We start from the raw sequence: 14,443 nt of genomic DNA on the forward strand, positions 1-14,443 counted from the left end.
AATGGATTCCAGTGCAAATTAGATCATAGCAATGAAGGGACTTTTAGAAAGTTATTTATTTATTTCTATCTGAAATGAATCATTCAGATTGTAAAGTACAATGAGTGATAGTGGCGAAACACAGAGAATTGTGACCCAATCTGTGAAACCCAGCTTAAGTATATTTTTGTGATTTACTTGGTATCTTTAATATTGACTGAGTAAGGCCATGTGTCAAAGATTTAAATCAATGTGACATCAATGAAACCAAACCATGATGCTTCTAATCTCATAATTAAATTACGAGACTTTAGCCTGAATTTTACAGCTAGGGTCAGAATTTCAGAATTTCACCGATGACAAATTCAGGTAGTGAGAGTGCAATATTTGTACATTATATGTAAATAAACCAAACTAGTTGCACGTTTGTGTTTCTTGAGTGCACAAAAGCAAATCACAGAGAAATCAGTTGCATTGCTAGTGGCATGTTCTACCCATTGAGCTATAGTTGGGTTGTTTTAACTCCTTGTTGAGTCAAATATAAACATTTTCTGGGTTAATTTTACCAAACAGCTGGGTTTTTGACCCAAAGGGACACTCCACTCGTTTTGAAAATAGGCCGATTTTCCAGCTCCCCTAGAGCTAAACATTTCATTTCTACCTCTCTGGAATCCATTCAGCTGACCTCCGGGTCTGGGGTTACCACTTTTAGCATAGTTTAGCATAATCCATTGAATCTGATTAGACCATTAGCATCATTCTCCAAAATGACTAAAGAGTTTTAATATTTTTCCTATTTAAAAAACTTGACTCTTCTGTAGTTACATCGTGTACTAAGACCGACGGAAAATAAAAGTTGCAATTTTTTAGGCCGATATGTCTAGGAACTATACTCTCATTTCGACATAATAATTGAGGACTAGCTGCCGTATGGCTGCAGCAGGCGCAATCATATTGCGCAGTGCCCGAAAATAGTCCACTTGAAAACTTTCAATAGCAGGGGACTATTTTCAGGCACTACGTAATATCATTGCGCCTCCTGCAGCCATGGTACAACAGCAAATTTTTGTCATTTTTAAGCGCGATGCTAATGGTCTAATGAGATTCAATGGATTATGCTAAACTATGCTATAAGTGGTACCGCCAGACCCGGAGATCGGCTGAATGGATTCCAAAACGATAAAAATCAAATGTTTAACTCTATTATGAGCCTTTTTTTTTTTTAAAGTGGAGTGTCCCTTTAATGAATTCAGAAACCAAATACTTGGTCATAAAACTTATAAATGTAACATCGAGAACTTTTCAATGCTCGTAGATACATAACCCTTGTTTTTAACAACTACATATTGCCAGTTTCGAGGTACCAGTGCATCTCCCCCACCTGTGGCTACATAACAGAAAGCGGATGTTCCCACCTGCTCTTGTGCGACACAGAGCAGCCCGGTGTGCAGACAGGGTCATCTCAGCAGTCGCATTCATTAATCACCTCCTACTCTATGCTAATTACTTCACACACTTACCCCAAGCTGGAAATGAGCAGGTCTGTATCAGAGCTGCAGCTGTCCTTAAGGAGCTTTAGGAGGAAATGAGTTCCCACTGAGAAAACTGAGACTACTCCTGATGTTTTAACAGTCCAGCCTGTTCATCAAGCACACCCAGTAATAAAAAAGTGAAATTTAAACTGCAATGAGATCAAACAACTGACACTTTGCCGAAGTCTCTGGCTTCCAACACTGTTTATCATAGGAAAAAGAGCCCAGTAATTTCAAGATATCTCAAAAAGTTTACATGCTGTGCTCAAGTCAGCAATCAAGTGTCAAAGATTTAAGTTTGGATGTTCAACTCATCAATCCCAAATGAGATCAAATTATTTAAGTTTTGGATGCTAGACTGATTTATGTTACACATTTACATTTATGCATGTGGCAGGCCTCTTTATCCAAAGCGACACAAATACATTTTTATCAGTATGTGGGTTCAAACACATGACCGTTTACACTGCTAACGCAATGCTATCACTGAGTTACACAGGAGCATACTGACAATTATTTCCCTCTATTTTTTATTTCTCCTCTAAATTTTCTAAAGTCAATATTTGAAGTACTAAAGTACACACACATCCTCGTTTCACTCAAAGGTGGAAAGCAGCGCTGCCTTATGTTGCCATCGATCATTTATCATTTTCCTCCAAAAATGAGGCTACTGTCTAGAACTGCCAGTTTCAAAGCTGCAGAAATGGAGCAAACACATGAATTATTCTAGCAAGAACAGGCCATTGACGTAGTTCATCTGATGCAATGGATTCTGATGATGAAGATATTGAAGGTACTTCTATGCGTTTCAAATACCACCGATCACCCATACGCCCACAGTTACACCCCCCCTCCATTTAAGCACCGCTCCACAGAACACTTATGCTATTTATAGAGGCTTTAAACGGCCCACACCTTCAAATGTGGATATGTTCTGCTTTCACACAGGATCAGGTGTGAGACACCCCCTGTATTACAAATATATCAAAGCGATTTTAGTCTGCATTAATTTAGGCATTAATTTAGGCATAAGGTGAGTGGTTTGAGATGTACATATGAAATCATTCAGGGGGGGGGGGCTCTGATGATTTTAGACAATTATAACAGTCAGCACTCAGCGCAAATCCGTTTACAAGACGAATTCCCTAGCTCCTGAGGTCGTGAATTAGTATATCGTGTACACAGGTTCGGGGCACTGGTAAGGACCCTAGCTCACTTGACATTGGGACACTGTTCACTTATTATCCTGTGACGTGGCTACTTAAGCGCGTTGTGATCACTCACAGCTGTTACTGATTAACAACCGCCTAAACCAAAATCTCTCTCATTTCAAAATGTTTATTGAGTTGGTTTACGTGATTTTCAGTTGGTGAGCTTCAGAACAGGTCACGTGATTTCCAGTAAGGGAACATGGGGACCATCGATGCTCACTGGTTTTTGCATTGAATTGTGGGAATTTTTAGGGAACGAACGTTCTAGTGCACTGGAAGGATTTTGAGGACTCCCTGGATCAGTGCCCTGACTACTGAACAAGGAAACTGATTGAGACACACCCTATGACTTAATTTATTCAATAAAGCACAAAGAGACATATAAATAATATAGGGCTCTTTTAGGCAAATACAACAAATGGAAACTGGGGCTTTCAATCTTCATAAAGAAAGACAAAAGTATGACCTATTTGAATTCTGACCTTAATTTTTTTTCAGAATTTTTAAATTCTGACCTTAAAGGTGCAGTGTGTAAATTTTAGCGGCATCTAGTCGTGTGGTTGCGAATTGCAACCAACGGCTCAGTCCACTGCTCACCCCTTGCTTTTGAAACACATAGAGAAGCTACGGTAGCCGCCACCGGACAAACAAGCCATCATCGGAGACAACTTAGTAAAAACACTTTGTCCGTTAAGGGCTTCTGAAGAAACATGGCGGCACAAAATAACGACTTACATGTAAGGGGACCCTCGGTTTATGTAGATAAAAACGTCTCATTCTAAGGTAAAAACCACATAACGGTTCATTATGAAAGGTAATTATACACCCCTGATAATATAGTTTTGTATATGATTTTGCATTGCTGTCAAGAGATTCTTCTAAAAATTACACACTGCACCTTTAACTCCTGGATCTTAAAATACAAAAGCCAAATATTACTCACCATCAATCTCTAATTATTAACTATTTAAAACATTCAGTCTCTCTCTCTCTCTCTGCCACTAAAAACCAAGGAATATATGTTTTTTTGTAGCATCTCTTTCTCTCTCTCTCTCTCTCTCTCTCTCTCTCTCTCTCTCTCTCTCGCGTTACGCCAGTTCTTCATGAAACTTGTAATTTTGCAATTAGGACTGAGGAAGCAGGAGAGGCTCCTAAGCAGCTGGCTTACCGTCAACCTGACAGAAAGAGGAAATCCTCTTGTATTAATTACTCACAGTTTTCCACACACTGATGATTAAGGAAGGACTTGCTCACAGCTGTGCTGGTTTTCCATAAAAACCTTGAAAAACTTTCTGACGTGCTGTCATTCACTTTTTCATTTTTGAAAACATGCTAATAATAATAATACACTCTAAAAAAGGATGGGTTAAAGTAACATATGGTTTTTAGTGGCATATAGCTGTGGGATTGCGAATTGCAACCAACCTTAAAGGAATATTCCATTTTCTTAAAAGAAAAATCCAGATAATTTACTCACCACCATGTCATCCAAAATGTTGATGTCTTTCTTTGTTCAGTCTAGAAGAAATTATGTTTTTTGAGGAAAACATTGCAGGATTTTTCTAATTTTAATGGACTTTAATAGAGCCCAACATTTAATACTTAACTCAACACTTTTTTCAACGAAGTTTCAAAGGACTATAAACGATCCCAAACGAGGCATAAGGGTCACACAGAGGTGTGTCTAATATGCGTCTAGTTTAAGTACACTAAAAGGGTTGTCCCAAAAATAACACTGACTGTGGTGTTTTTAACACATACATTTTTAGGGTGTAAAGGTTGTAAATTCTAGCTGGTCAGTAAATGGTTAGCTTGTTGTTTGCCACCCTTCGCTGCCGCTAACATTCGACTGTGGCTTTAACAGTGAACATCAGCAGAAATCATCAGCTTCTCTGTTCTGAAGCTGTACTGCCTGTATTTTTTCTAGTTAATAAATATATAATATGATTCGCTAATTCTCCTGGATTGTCTAATCGACCAAAAATGTTAAAGATATATGCAACACACCAAGACTGCTACTCTAATCCCAAATCAGGGTGACCCCAGGAACTGTGGAGCGAGTTACAGCGCGACTCTACTGCCCTTGAGCTCGGCACTTAACCGCAGGTTTCTCCGGGGAACTAAGGATGTAATTAGTTGACGATAACAAACCTGGATGGAAAAACCCTGCTTAATGGGAGGAAACAGTACAATCGTTTTTTTTTTTTTTTTTAGTAAAAACATCAGTAACTCACTTTTTTAGAAGAATTTCTATTTTAAGTCTAATATAAGATTTAGTAGCAACAGCGAAAAGCTAATGTTATTTATAGATTAAAACAGTTCACCCAAATATTATAATCCTGTTACCATCAAATCATTCTCATACTGTACAAACAATGTTTGTTTTGAATGAAACAAGAAAGGATCTATCTAATGAAACATCCAAGGCAACACATTCTCACTCCCAATATGCCAAATATTGTTTGCTTAGATTCTGGATAAAGGGGATACAGCTACGCCCAAGTCTCACAAGATGTTGGGTTTAGAGTTAGGTTTAGGGCTAAAATTTGGATGAAAAAAGCGCTCATCCAGCAAGATTTCCCAAGATTTTGGCAGTAGCTGTATCCCTACTAGCCGCAACTATTTGCTCAGCACTTCCTAGTATCATAGGTTAGCCCTTGGCGTTGGTTTGTTTGCCATATGTGTCAGAGCACCTTATACTACCACTGCACTTAACCTTTCCGATTTTCGTCAGTATAAAATATGACAAATAATAGTACAGCAAAATGATAAAAAAACAAAAGTATTACAAACAAGGGGTGTTATCCTCTATGGCCATATGATAACCTTGTTTCCACAAGTTTCCTGCCTCAAAAGTGGGCGCGTCTTCCGTTTCAAGCGGGACGCATAGCGGGATGTGACACTCATTCATTCATTAGTTGACAGTCACTAAAGATATAGTGATCCAAACTTGCTAACGTCTAACGATGTGGGAACGTAGCCTCAACGAAATAAAAAAGTGTGAAATAACAGCAGCAGATGGTTGGGTACGGGTTATCCTGTGTTGGCTTTATCCACAAGTGAAATGAGCACACAAACAAGTGTTTTGGGGGTGTTTTAAGTTTTAGTTTTTCAGCCATATTCTTTTTGAATATATATCGTATTTGGGAGGTGATGGAAACTGTACAGCAGGAACACTTCGATTTAGTTTTAGGCTTATGTTCAAAACACTCGCGTTTAAGCCACTGACTTAGTTTATTCCGGTTATATGTACAACCACGAACAGCACATGTTGTCCCTGAGCTCACTAACGACATCTCTCATAACGGTTTGTGACTTTAAATAGTAAAAAAATCTGAAAAACACCTTACCTGTTCGCTATAAACCACACAAAATACCATTGATATACTAATTCCGCCGCCTCACCGGAAGTTTCACCCACATTTTTTTTTTTACAGTAACGCCCCCCTGAAACTTGTGGATAAGGAACAGAGTGGCATTTTATCGCTAAAACAACAATCCAATATCTCATTAAAAAAATACACCGAGGTAGCATAACCCAACCAGTCACAAGATACGCTGCAGCCAATGGTATTTCACAATCAAAGCTGATTAGGAGACACATGAGAGCAAATGCTATTTGAAAGCCAACGTAATGGTTCTTCTGGCGGCAGTTTTTGAATGTGTGATATAATAGCTTTTTGGCGAACGGACACGTTGATCGCTTTTGCTTCCACAAATCTGTCATTTGGACTCAAAATAAATTCTGACTGTATTGTATACCATGTTTTATATAATCTATAAACAAGTAGGTTTAGAGGTAGGATTTGGTTTAGGTCCTAAAAATGTCATAATGGCAACATTATACCCCATTATATAATTTCATAGTGACAATAAAATTCTCATGACTGTTGCGTCTGGAATTGGTAAAAATGGTTTCTCATTAAAAGCATTAAAAACGATAATCATAAGTCAATATGTGACTAGTTGGAATGAAGAATGTGTTGTCCAATGTTGTTTTCCATTTACTGAAAGCTAAAGAGGGCAAGCAAGCTCCAATAACATGCTCACACAACATGTACTATATGCTTCCAGTCAGTATTCACCAAATAAAGAGTTTCTTTCTGACTGAACAATGGTGTTAAACGTTTATACAACTTCTGGCTGAGAATCAGTTCATCATTACATAACTACATGACAGATCATTTTGCACAGTGGCTACACTGTATTCCAACAGAGCGCTATTCCTTTGTACGTAACCTTCTGTAGGCAGAACTGTCTGTGTTCTCCAGCAAAGACCCTTTAGATTTCAGCATGCCTGAACTTGAACTTGCTGGAAAATTTGTCCCTCGGCACCAGAGGGGTCCAGCACACCAGATACAGTCAGAGCTGCTCTCAAAAATCAATGGAGAACTTCAACAAGTTCAGAGGGAGTTCAATCAGATTAGAGACGGTGACTAACGGAGTAAGAGTAAGTGCAGGAATCAGAATAAAGAGAACAAATTCATCACATACTCATCGTGGACCCGTAATTAGAGATAGTACTGAAGCCTGTGGTGGAAAAATGAAGACGCACAGCACCGTAGATAAAGCCATTGACCTGCTGTGACCGATAATTGCAGTCGCCTTTAAGAACATCCAGTGCCTTTAGTGCGTAAGGAGGGAGCGTGAACTGAAATCACTTTTCCAACATAATTTAGACTCATAGAGGGATGCGAACACTTGAGTTGGGTTTGTGGAGAGAACACTTATCTACTACAAATTGTAATATTACAAAAAGTAATAAAACGTTAATAAATAAAATCTTGTGCACCTCACTGATTGACTCAATGCATTTACTTTGAATTTAATCCATTAGCAGAAGTTTTTACCTGTAACACCTGTATCTAACATTTTTCAAACTGTGCTATTCACTTTCTACATGTTTAGGATAATTATTTACACACATTCACGCACACACACAGCCATTTGCACTTTTAGACAATTACAATAGAGCTAAATCTAATCTATTACTGTCTTTGCAAAAGGCTGAGCAAAAAGCTGTTTGATAGGTCCCTAACGGATTTCAACGTGACTCCATATGGAAAACCTGCTCATAGCTGAAAAACTATTTTAAGCATGTCCCACTGAAATGTTGTAATTAAACACAATCAGACACATGAACATCTGCAGTGAGGATATCACACATATCTGAACAGCAGGTAGAATCAAATTAAAAGGCTTTCACTGTGAAGATACTAAAAGATGTATACAAAGTTAAAAAAAAACTCTGTTTGCACCCAACAAGGAAAATTCTGTCATCATTTACCCCCATATTGTTATAAACCTGTGTAAATTTCTTTGTTTTGATAAACACGGAGGAATATATTTTAAGGAACTTTTGTAACCAATCCGTTCATGAGCCCCTTTCACTTCCATAGTATTCTTTATTCCTACTATGAAAGTGAATGGGGCTCATGGTTGGTTTGAGAAAATGAGTGCGTTTACATGCACAGTCTTACGCCGATTATGCTTAATAAACTAATAACACATGGGGTCATGTAAACACGTAAAATGGTTTTCTTTAATCGGTGAAAGCCAATAAACGGCATAAGCAAAAACCGATCGGCACAGGTAGGTTTTTGCTCATTACCCTGATTTTGTGTGGCATGTAAACACCTTAACCTGCTTTCTCACGGTTTTGTCTATGTACGCATGTCTCCGCCTGTGAAAGATAAACGTCAGACACGACAGTAAGCACAAAGTAACATACCACTGAAGCAGTTGGCAGAGAAACTGCGAAAATTAAAACTGATGTTATATTTACAGGTTCTGGAGACACGAAAGGGAAAAAACTATATAGCTTAAGACAAATATGCCGTCGGCTTTTTGATCGACTATAATGTACTATAGACCGTTTCATCGGACACATGTTCGGTGATGCAATACGCGTCTGGTCCTTTAATTCCGGTTTTAGTTTTTTAATGGTCTGACTATTTGCTAAACTGAACTCTTGAACAAATACCTCGTCGAAAATAACAAATGATTTGGTTTCCTAGGTAACCTACGTGTTGGTTTTTTATTGTTATATAAATAAACTACATTTAAAGTAATTATTTATTCTTTGCGGAGTTTACCGGAAGTTACGTGTAGACCACGGACGCCGCTTGTTTATGTTGTTACTGCTGAAACCATCTATAGGCGATGACATCACTACCTGCGAGAAACCTGAAGAAATCTCCAAGTCGCAAGTAAACACAGTTGTCTGCATAGCCGTTTAAAACTATTTTTTATAATAAGCAGATTTTTGATAGTTATCTGCTTATACTGTGCATGTAAACATACTCAATGACAGAATTTTCATTTTTAGGTGAACTATCCCTTTAAGGAGACGGCTAGCAATTTACAAGCAATTGCTTATTGGAGCATATTGAAGACGTTAACTCAAAGGGTTCTCTGTGATTTCTTTCTGATTTCTATTGATCTTAACTGTTATTATTTACATTCCAGTGTTTCATCAAGCATGACATCTTATCCAAAAGTTAAAATGTCTTTAGCAGAGCATGATAGTAGTAAATACTGCAACAAGAATCATTACACTACACTACATATGATGTTTAAAATATGCATTTAACTGTAAATTCCTACCTTGACACTGAAATCCTTGTTTCCCAAATCCCCTAAAAGAAAAACACACAATAAATCAAAACCTTTACAAACCAAAACATTTCCATTTCACATAGGCTACGTTTGTACAAAAACAATAAGCCACTTGTTTGACCTGTCGCATATGACTCAGCTAGCCCGTTCACGTCCTAATTTCATGTCGTAAAGTTATGAATGCACTGTTCATTGAAATATTTACATTTACACACTTTTTTTATTTCCGTTACATGCATCATTTACTTTGAGCAAGTAACAAATTACAAAATACAGTGAGCTACTTAGGAAAATTCACCATATATTGCAAAAGTGAGGTAAAGTTTTTGGCTGATTCCCATTTGTATTACCATAGTCTTACTATAAATATCATTATTAAACCTGTGGGTATTTCAGTGAGACTTTCAATTTTGTGTTGTTTACTGGTTTAACCACAATAACGTAGTTAAACCATAAATTATCGTTAAAAAAACCGCAGCTGTGGTCATCAAGAGCGCAAATGACAGAAAGAGTTCACAGACATTGACAACCGACGAGCGCTTTCTAGGTTGCGAGACGCAAACGTTAAAGGCGACTTTCTGTGCAAATGTAACAGGTTCACTTCAGCAGACAACAAACTACAGTGCGTCCAGTCTTTGCTTACCAGATAAAGTCCGTGCAGTGGCTACAAAAAGTGGGTTGCTTGAAGAAGCGGGCGATAAACTTGTGATTCTTCACTTCGTGAACGTTTTTCTGTCTCAGGGCACCTTGTCGCGCGAAACCCCTCATGGGCTCGCTTCCCTCCTCTCCATCGCTGTTGTTTTGCGCCGGGTCAGCCATTGTCAACGCGGTTAAAGTTTACGCAAACCTAGACGCCGTGCTGAGTTGTGAGGAGTGCGAACATGTAATGCAAAGCTTCAGACTGCGATGAACTCTCTCAAGCGCTGCGCTCGGAATCCCGCTCCGCCCAAGTGTGCCCTCCTCGCGCATACACACACTCATAAGGTAGGTTCGACTTCATGTAGTGATGCGCAGACCGATCAGATGTGACGTAACAGTACCGCGAGACCGATTCGAAAGAGGTGCTCTCGCGGTACTATGATGTAGTCCAACACACACATGCGCTCATTCTGACGTGGACTCGAGACTCCGCCCCCCTCCCACTCATTTACTTTTGGCAAGAGGAGCTGATTGATGCAGATGTGTGAAAGCTCTCACATTTACATGAAAGCGCTCAAAAGCATAAAAGAGACAATAGTAGATTTTATCAAAAATAACACATCTACATTACTAGAAACGGCCATACAGCCAGCCTATCACTGACTGACTGACTGACTGACACCTGTAAATGAGGTGTAAAAGAGGAGATTTAAAAATTGAAATCATAATGAAATCACATTTGCGTGCTGCAATTTTATATTTTTATGTAAATATGTTAAAGAAAGAGTCATATTTATTCATTGAATGATGGTCCCTAATATTTAGATTTGGCAGATGCTTCAATCCAGATCAGCCTAAATTGCATTCAATTTCTACATTCTGTTTCAATGTGTGTGTGTGTTTTCTTGGTAATTGACCTTTGCACTATTAACGATATGCTGAACAAATTGAGCTACAGAAATATTAAAGATTGTGATTATCTATCTATCCATGTTTTATAATGTTTATCTATCCTGGTCATAAAATTGGATCAGAAGTCTGTACAGTGCCTGTACAGGTGATGTCCACATACAGAGAGCAAAGTTATTTTGGGGGTTCTCACCTAAAATGATGCATAAGCTTTGTTACATCATTTTTTGTTGTGTGTCCCAGCTGACACTATTGAGTCGAGTTGTTTCATTCCTGTTCAGTGACGCACTACAAGTAGGAGGCAAGGACATCCAGCGTCTGAGAACACAATGGCACCATGCACTTACGGAGAGAGACTGGTGTGAATAGCAGCAGGGAGCCTGAACTCCCTGGGCTGATGTCCTCATAAGTCTGTTGATCATATGGTGTGATTCATTATTTATTTTTTTCTAAACTGCTATATTCAGGTGTTTACACTCTTTTGATAAATCACTACCGTTTGGAAGTATGCAACTTTATTTGGTGCACAAATAAGCTTACTGTTTAAATAAGAGATACTTTAACACGTAAAAGTGTAGTCATTTCATAGAGTCTCTAATAAAAACGTCTTCAACACTTTATGGTTTCTTTTTACAACACCAGACTTTGACACTAGACTTTGCTCTATAAGGCCTTGTGTTTAAATTCATATCTGTTGCTGATTAAAATTTCAATTGTTTAGCTTGCTTGCTTATCAGTCAATTTAGCCATTGTGAATGTTTGTGTCTGTCTCCCTCGTTGAATACATTTCCTCTTGACTTGGTTGTCACTTCTGCCTTTTCCTGTGTTAAAGGAGGAGTCAGAGGAGACTGTGAAGTGCACATCAGCATGTGAAATGGACACAAATGCTAGTGTTATTGAGAGAGATGCAATGTTAAGTGCAGAGAGATCACCTGATGCCCACTAGCTTACAGCAAACAGAACAGCGTACCTGCTCTACACCCACAAAGCACACTACACTTTTTACTGGCAGTCGCCCCCACACATAAAGTATTATCTACATGCAGTGAAACCTTATGATCTAGTCCTCTTTGTATGTACAGTAATTGCTTTTTTTGTGAGTTTGCGAAGTAGTTTCTTAAAACTGGATCCTATTGTGTTATTAACTTTGTATGGTTTTGGAGCACATGCTTTGCAGTAGAAAATATTTTATCAACAGAGTATGAAATTGCGCCCCCTACTGTTGGACTATTTGCGTATTCACTCACTGTGGTGAAGTAGTATTGTTTTTTGCATCCTGTTTTATAATCTTCTACATCCCTGCTCTTACTATTTGTATAATCCACATGGTATTAAACATGATGTAACGTGTTTCCTAAAATGGCTTGTAACCTTTTCTCTTTCTTTCCGTAATGCTCAATGCAATAAAGTGAGTGCCAGTCTATTTTCTAGATGGTTGCTATGGAGATGCCTTTTTATATGGTGATAAATATAGGTTAATCACATCCTTTAATGCACTTAGGATTTTCTTTCCTGGCAGATGAACATGACACAAAAAGTAATATGTTCTTCATAGCAGTTTAAATATATACACACCAATCTGTTTCTCTTGCATTTTATGTTTAAACATGATTTTAGTTTTCTCTAACAGTCTCTGCAGACGTGTCCAAATGGTTTTATAGACAGCAATGTAACACACAGAGTCAAGCTGCAAAAGGTAAATCTACCAAGTTCACGATCACGTTCTTCCCGATCCCATTTTTCAAACTTTAGTTAGTGTGTAATGTTGCTGTTAGAGCATAAATAATACCTGCAAAATGATAAAGCTCAAAATTCACTGCCAGGCGATATATTTTCTTTAACAGAAGTCCTCTTTGAAAGCCTACAGCGAACGGGTGTTTGGACTACAGCCCTCTACTTCCCGGTTGAATGACGTAGCAGTACTCAACAATCTGATTGGCTGTACGGAGCGTCGTGTCAAAATAACAGGCACTGATTGGATGCTTAATGGCGCAGCTGAAGTCCTGTCATTTTCTGTCAGCCATGAACTTTAGGAGCACTTGAAATGTCAGCTAGCTTTTTTATATTTATTTATTTTTCAGTTTATTTTATTTTTTATTTTTCACATAGAAAGAAACGTCCATAGATAGATGTAAATGTTTGCTGCCTTTGTTTAAATGTTTTATTGCAAGACTATTAAATGTATACTGTATAATTAGTTCATTTTGTTGCCGTGGGTAGCCTAATGCTGGTTGCGCAGTGACTCGGGTTGAGTCCCTCCACCTCCCACTGTCATCCATCTCTGAATTAAAATGTGGTAATAAATCTGTAGGGCAAAAAAGTAAATTGGTTTGCATTTTTTTTATTTTTTCATTAAATGTTTCGATTTAAATTATATACAAATATTTACAATAATTACGCAAGGTACAAAGTATAATAGACAAACAAGTTATTACCTGAAATAATTTTTTTGTGTATAGTGTCCCTCCTCCCACTGACATCCACCTCTAAATTAAAATGCTGGCAATAAATCTGTATGGGAAAAAAGTTCATTGTCAGCAACTTTTCTACTTTTCCATTAAATGTTTCAATTAAAGGTGCAGTGTTTAATTTTTAGGATGATCTCTTAAAAAAATGCCAAACAATATACAAAACAATATTATTAGTGAGGTATAAAGACCTTTTATAATAAACCATTATGTTTTTATAACCTTAGAATGAGACATTTTTATCTACATACACCGAGGGTCCCCTTACACGGAGGTCGCCATTTTGTGCCACCATGTTTCTACAGAAGCCCTTAACGGACAAACTTTTTTACTAAGTCTTCTCCGACAATGAAATGTTTGTCCGGTGGTGGCTATCGTAGCTTCTTTATGCGTTTTAAAAGTGAGGGTTGGGCAGTGGGCTGAGCCGCTGGTTGCAATTTGCAACTTTACCACTAGATGCCGCTAAAATTTACACACTGCACCTTTAAACAAATAAAAATATTTATAATAATTACGCAAGGTATAATAGACAAACAAGTCATTACCTAAAATTTCCCATTGTCCTTTAGCTGGGGCAGTTGAATTTCTTTTTTCTGATGAACACAAAAGAAGATATTTTGAAAAAATGATGGTAAACACACAGCAGTTAAGTGACCATAGACTTCCACAGTAGGAATAAAAAATATGATGGAATTTAATGGGTACCGTCAACTGTGTGCTTACCATCATTTTTCTAAATATTTTTAGTCATTTATCACAATACTTCCAAAATATTTTTTTCCTACTATGGAAGTCAATGGTCACTTACTGCTGTGTGTTTACCATCATTTCTCAAAATATCTTCTTTTGTGTTCATCAGAAAAAGAAATTCATACAGGTTAAGAATAACATGAGGATGAGTAAATGATGACAGAATTTTCATTTTAAAGTGAACTATCCCTTTAAAGAAAAATAAATTACCTCACAGCGGCCTGAGTAAATCTCCATCATTTACACTACAACATACACCGTCAAAACTTGATTATATACGCAGATGTCAATATAACTTGTTTTAAATCGCTAATCCGTCATTCGGACTTCATATTTT

General features: G+C 37.7%; 1 protein-coding gene across 4 annotated transcripts in view; it reads right to left on the reverse strand.

Moving 5' to 3' along the window:
• prkcbb (protein kinase C, beta b) overlaps positions 1-10,313 on the reverse strand; it is a 165,011-nt gene extending 154,698 nt beyond the window's left edge. For 2 of the 4 annotated variants that reach the window (XM_073857197.1, XM_073857194.1), the window contains exons 1-2: positions 9,984-10,312; positions 9,329-9,360 (exon numbers count right to left, since the gene is read on the reverse strand). In XM_073857197.1, the coding sequence (XP_073713298.1) occupies positions 9,329-9,360; positions 9,984-10,159 (208 nt within the window). In that variant the 5' untranslated portion in view covers positions 10,160-10,312. Of the gene's footprint in view, positions 1-9,328; positions 9,361-9,983 lie in introns of all 4 variants that reach the window. The other 2 variants (XM_073857195.1, XM_073857196.1) reach the window with 2 other exon arrangements.
• Between the last annotated feature and the right edge of the window lie 4,130 nt (positions 10,314-14,443).

Source organism: Misgurnus anguillicaudatus, chromosome 19 (assembly GCF_027580225.2).
Source record: "Misgurnus anguillicaudatus chromosome 19, ASM2758022v2, whole genome shotgun sequence".
Classification (NCBI taxonomy): Eukaryota; Metazoa; Chordata; class Actinopteri; order Cypriniformes; family Cobitidae; genus Misgurnus; species Misgurnus anguillicaudatus.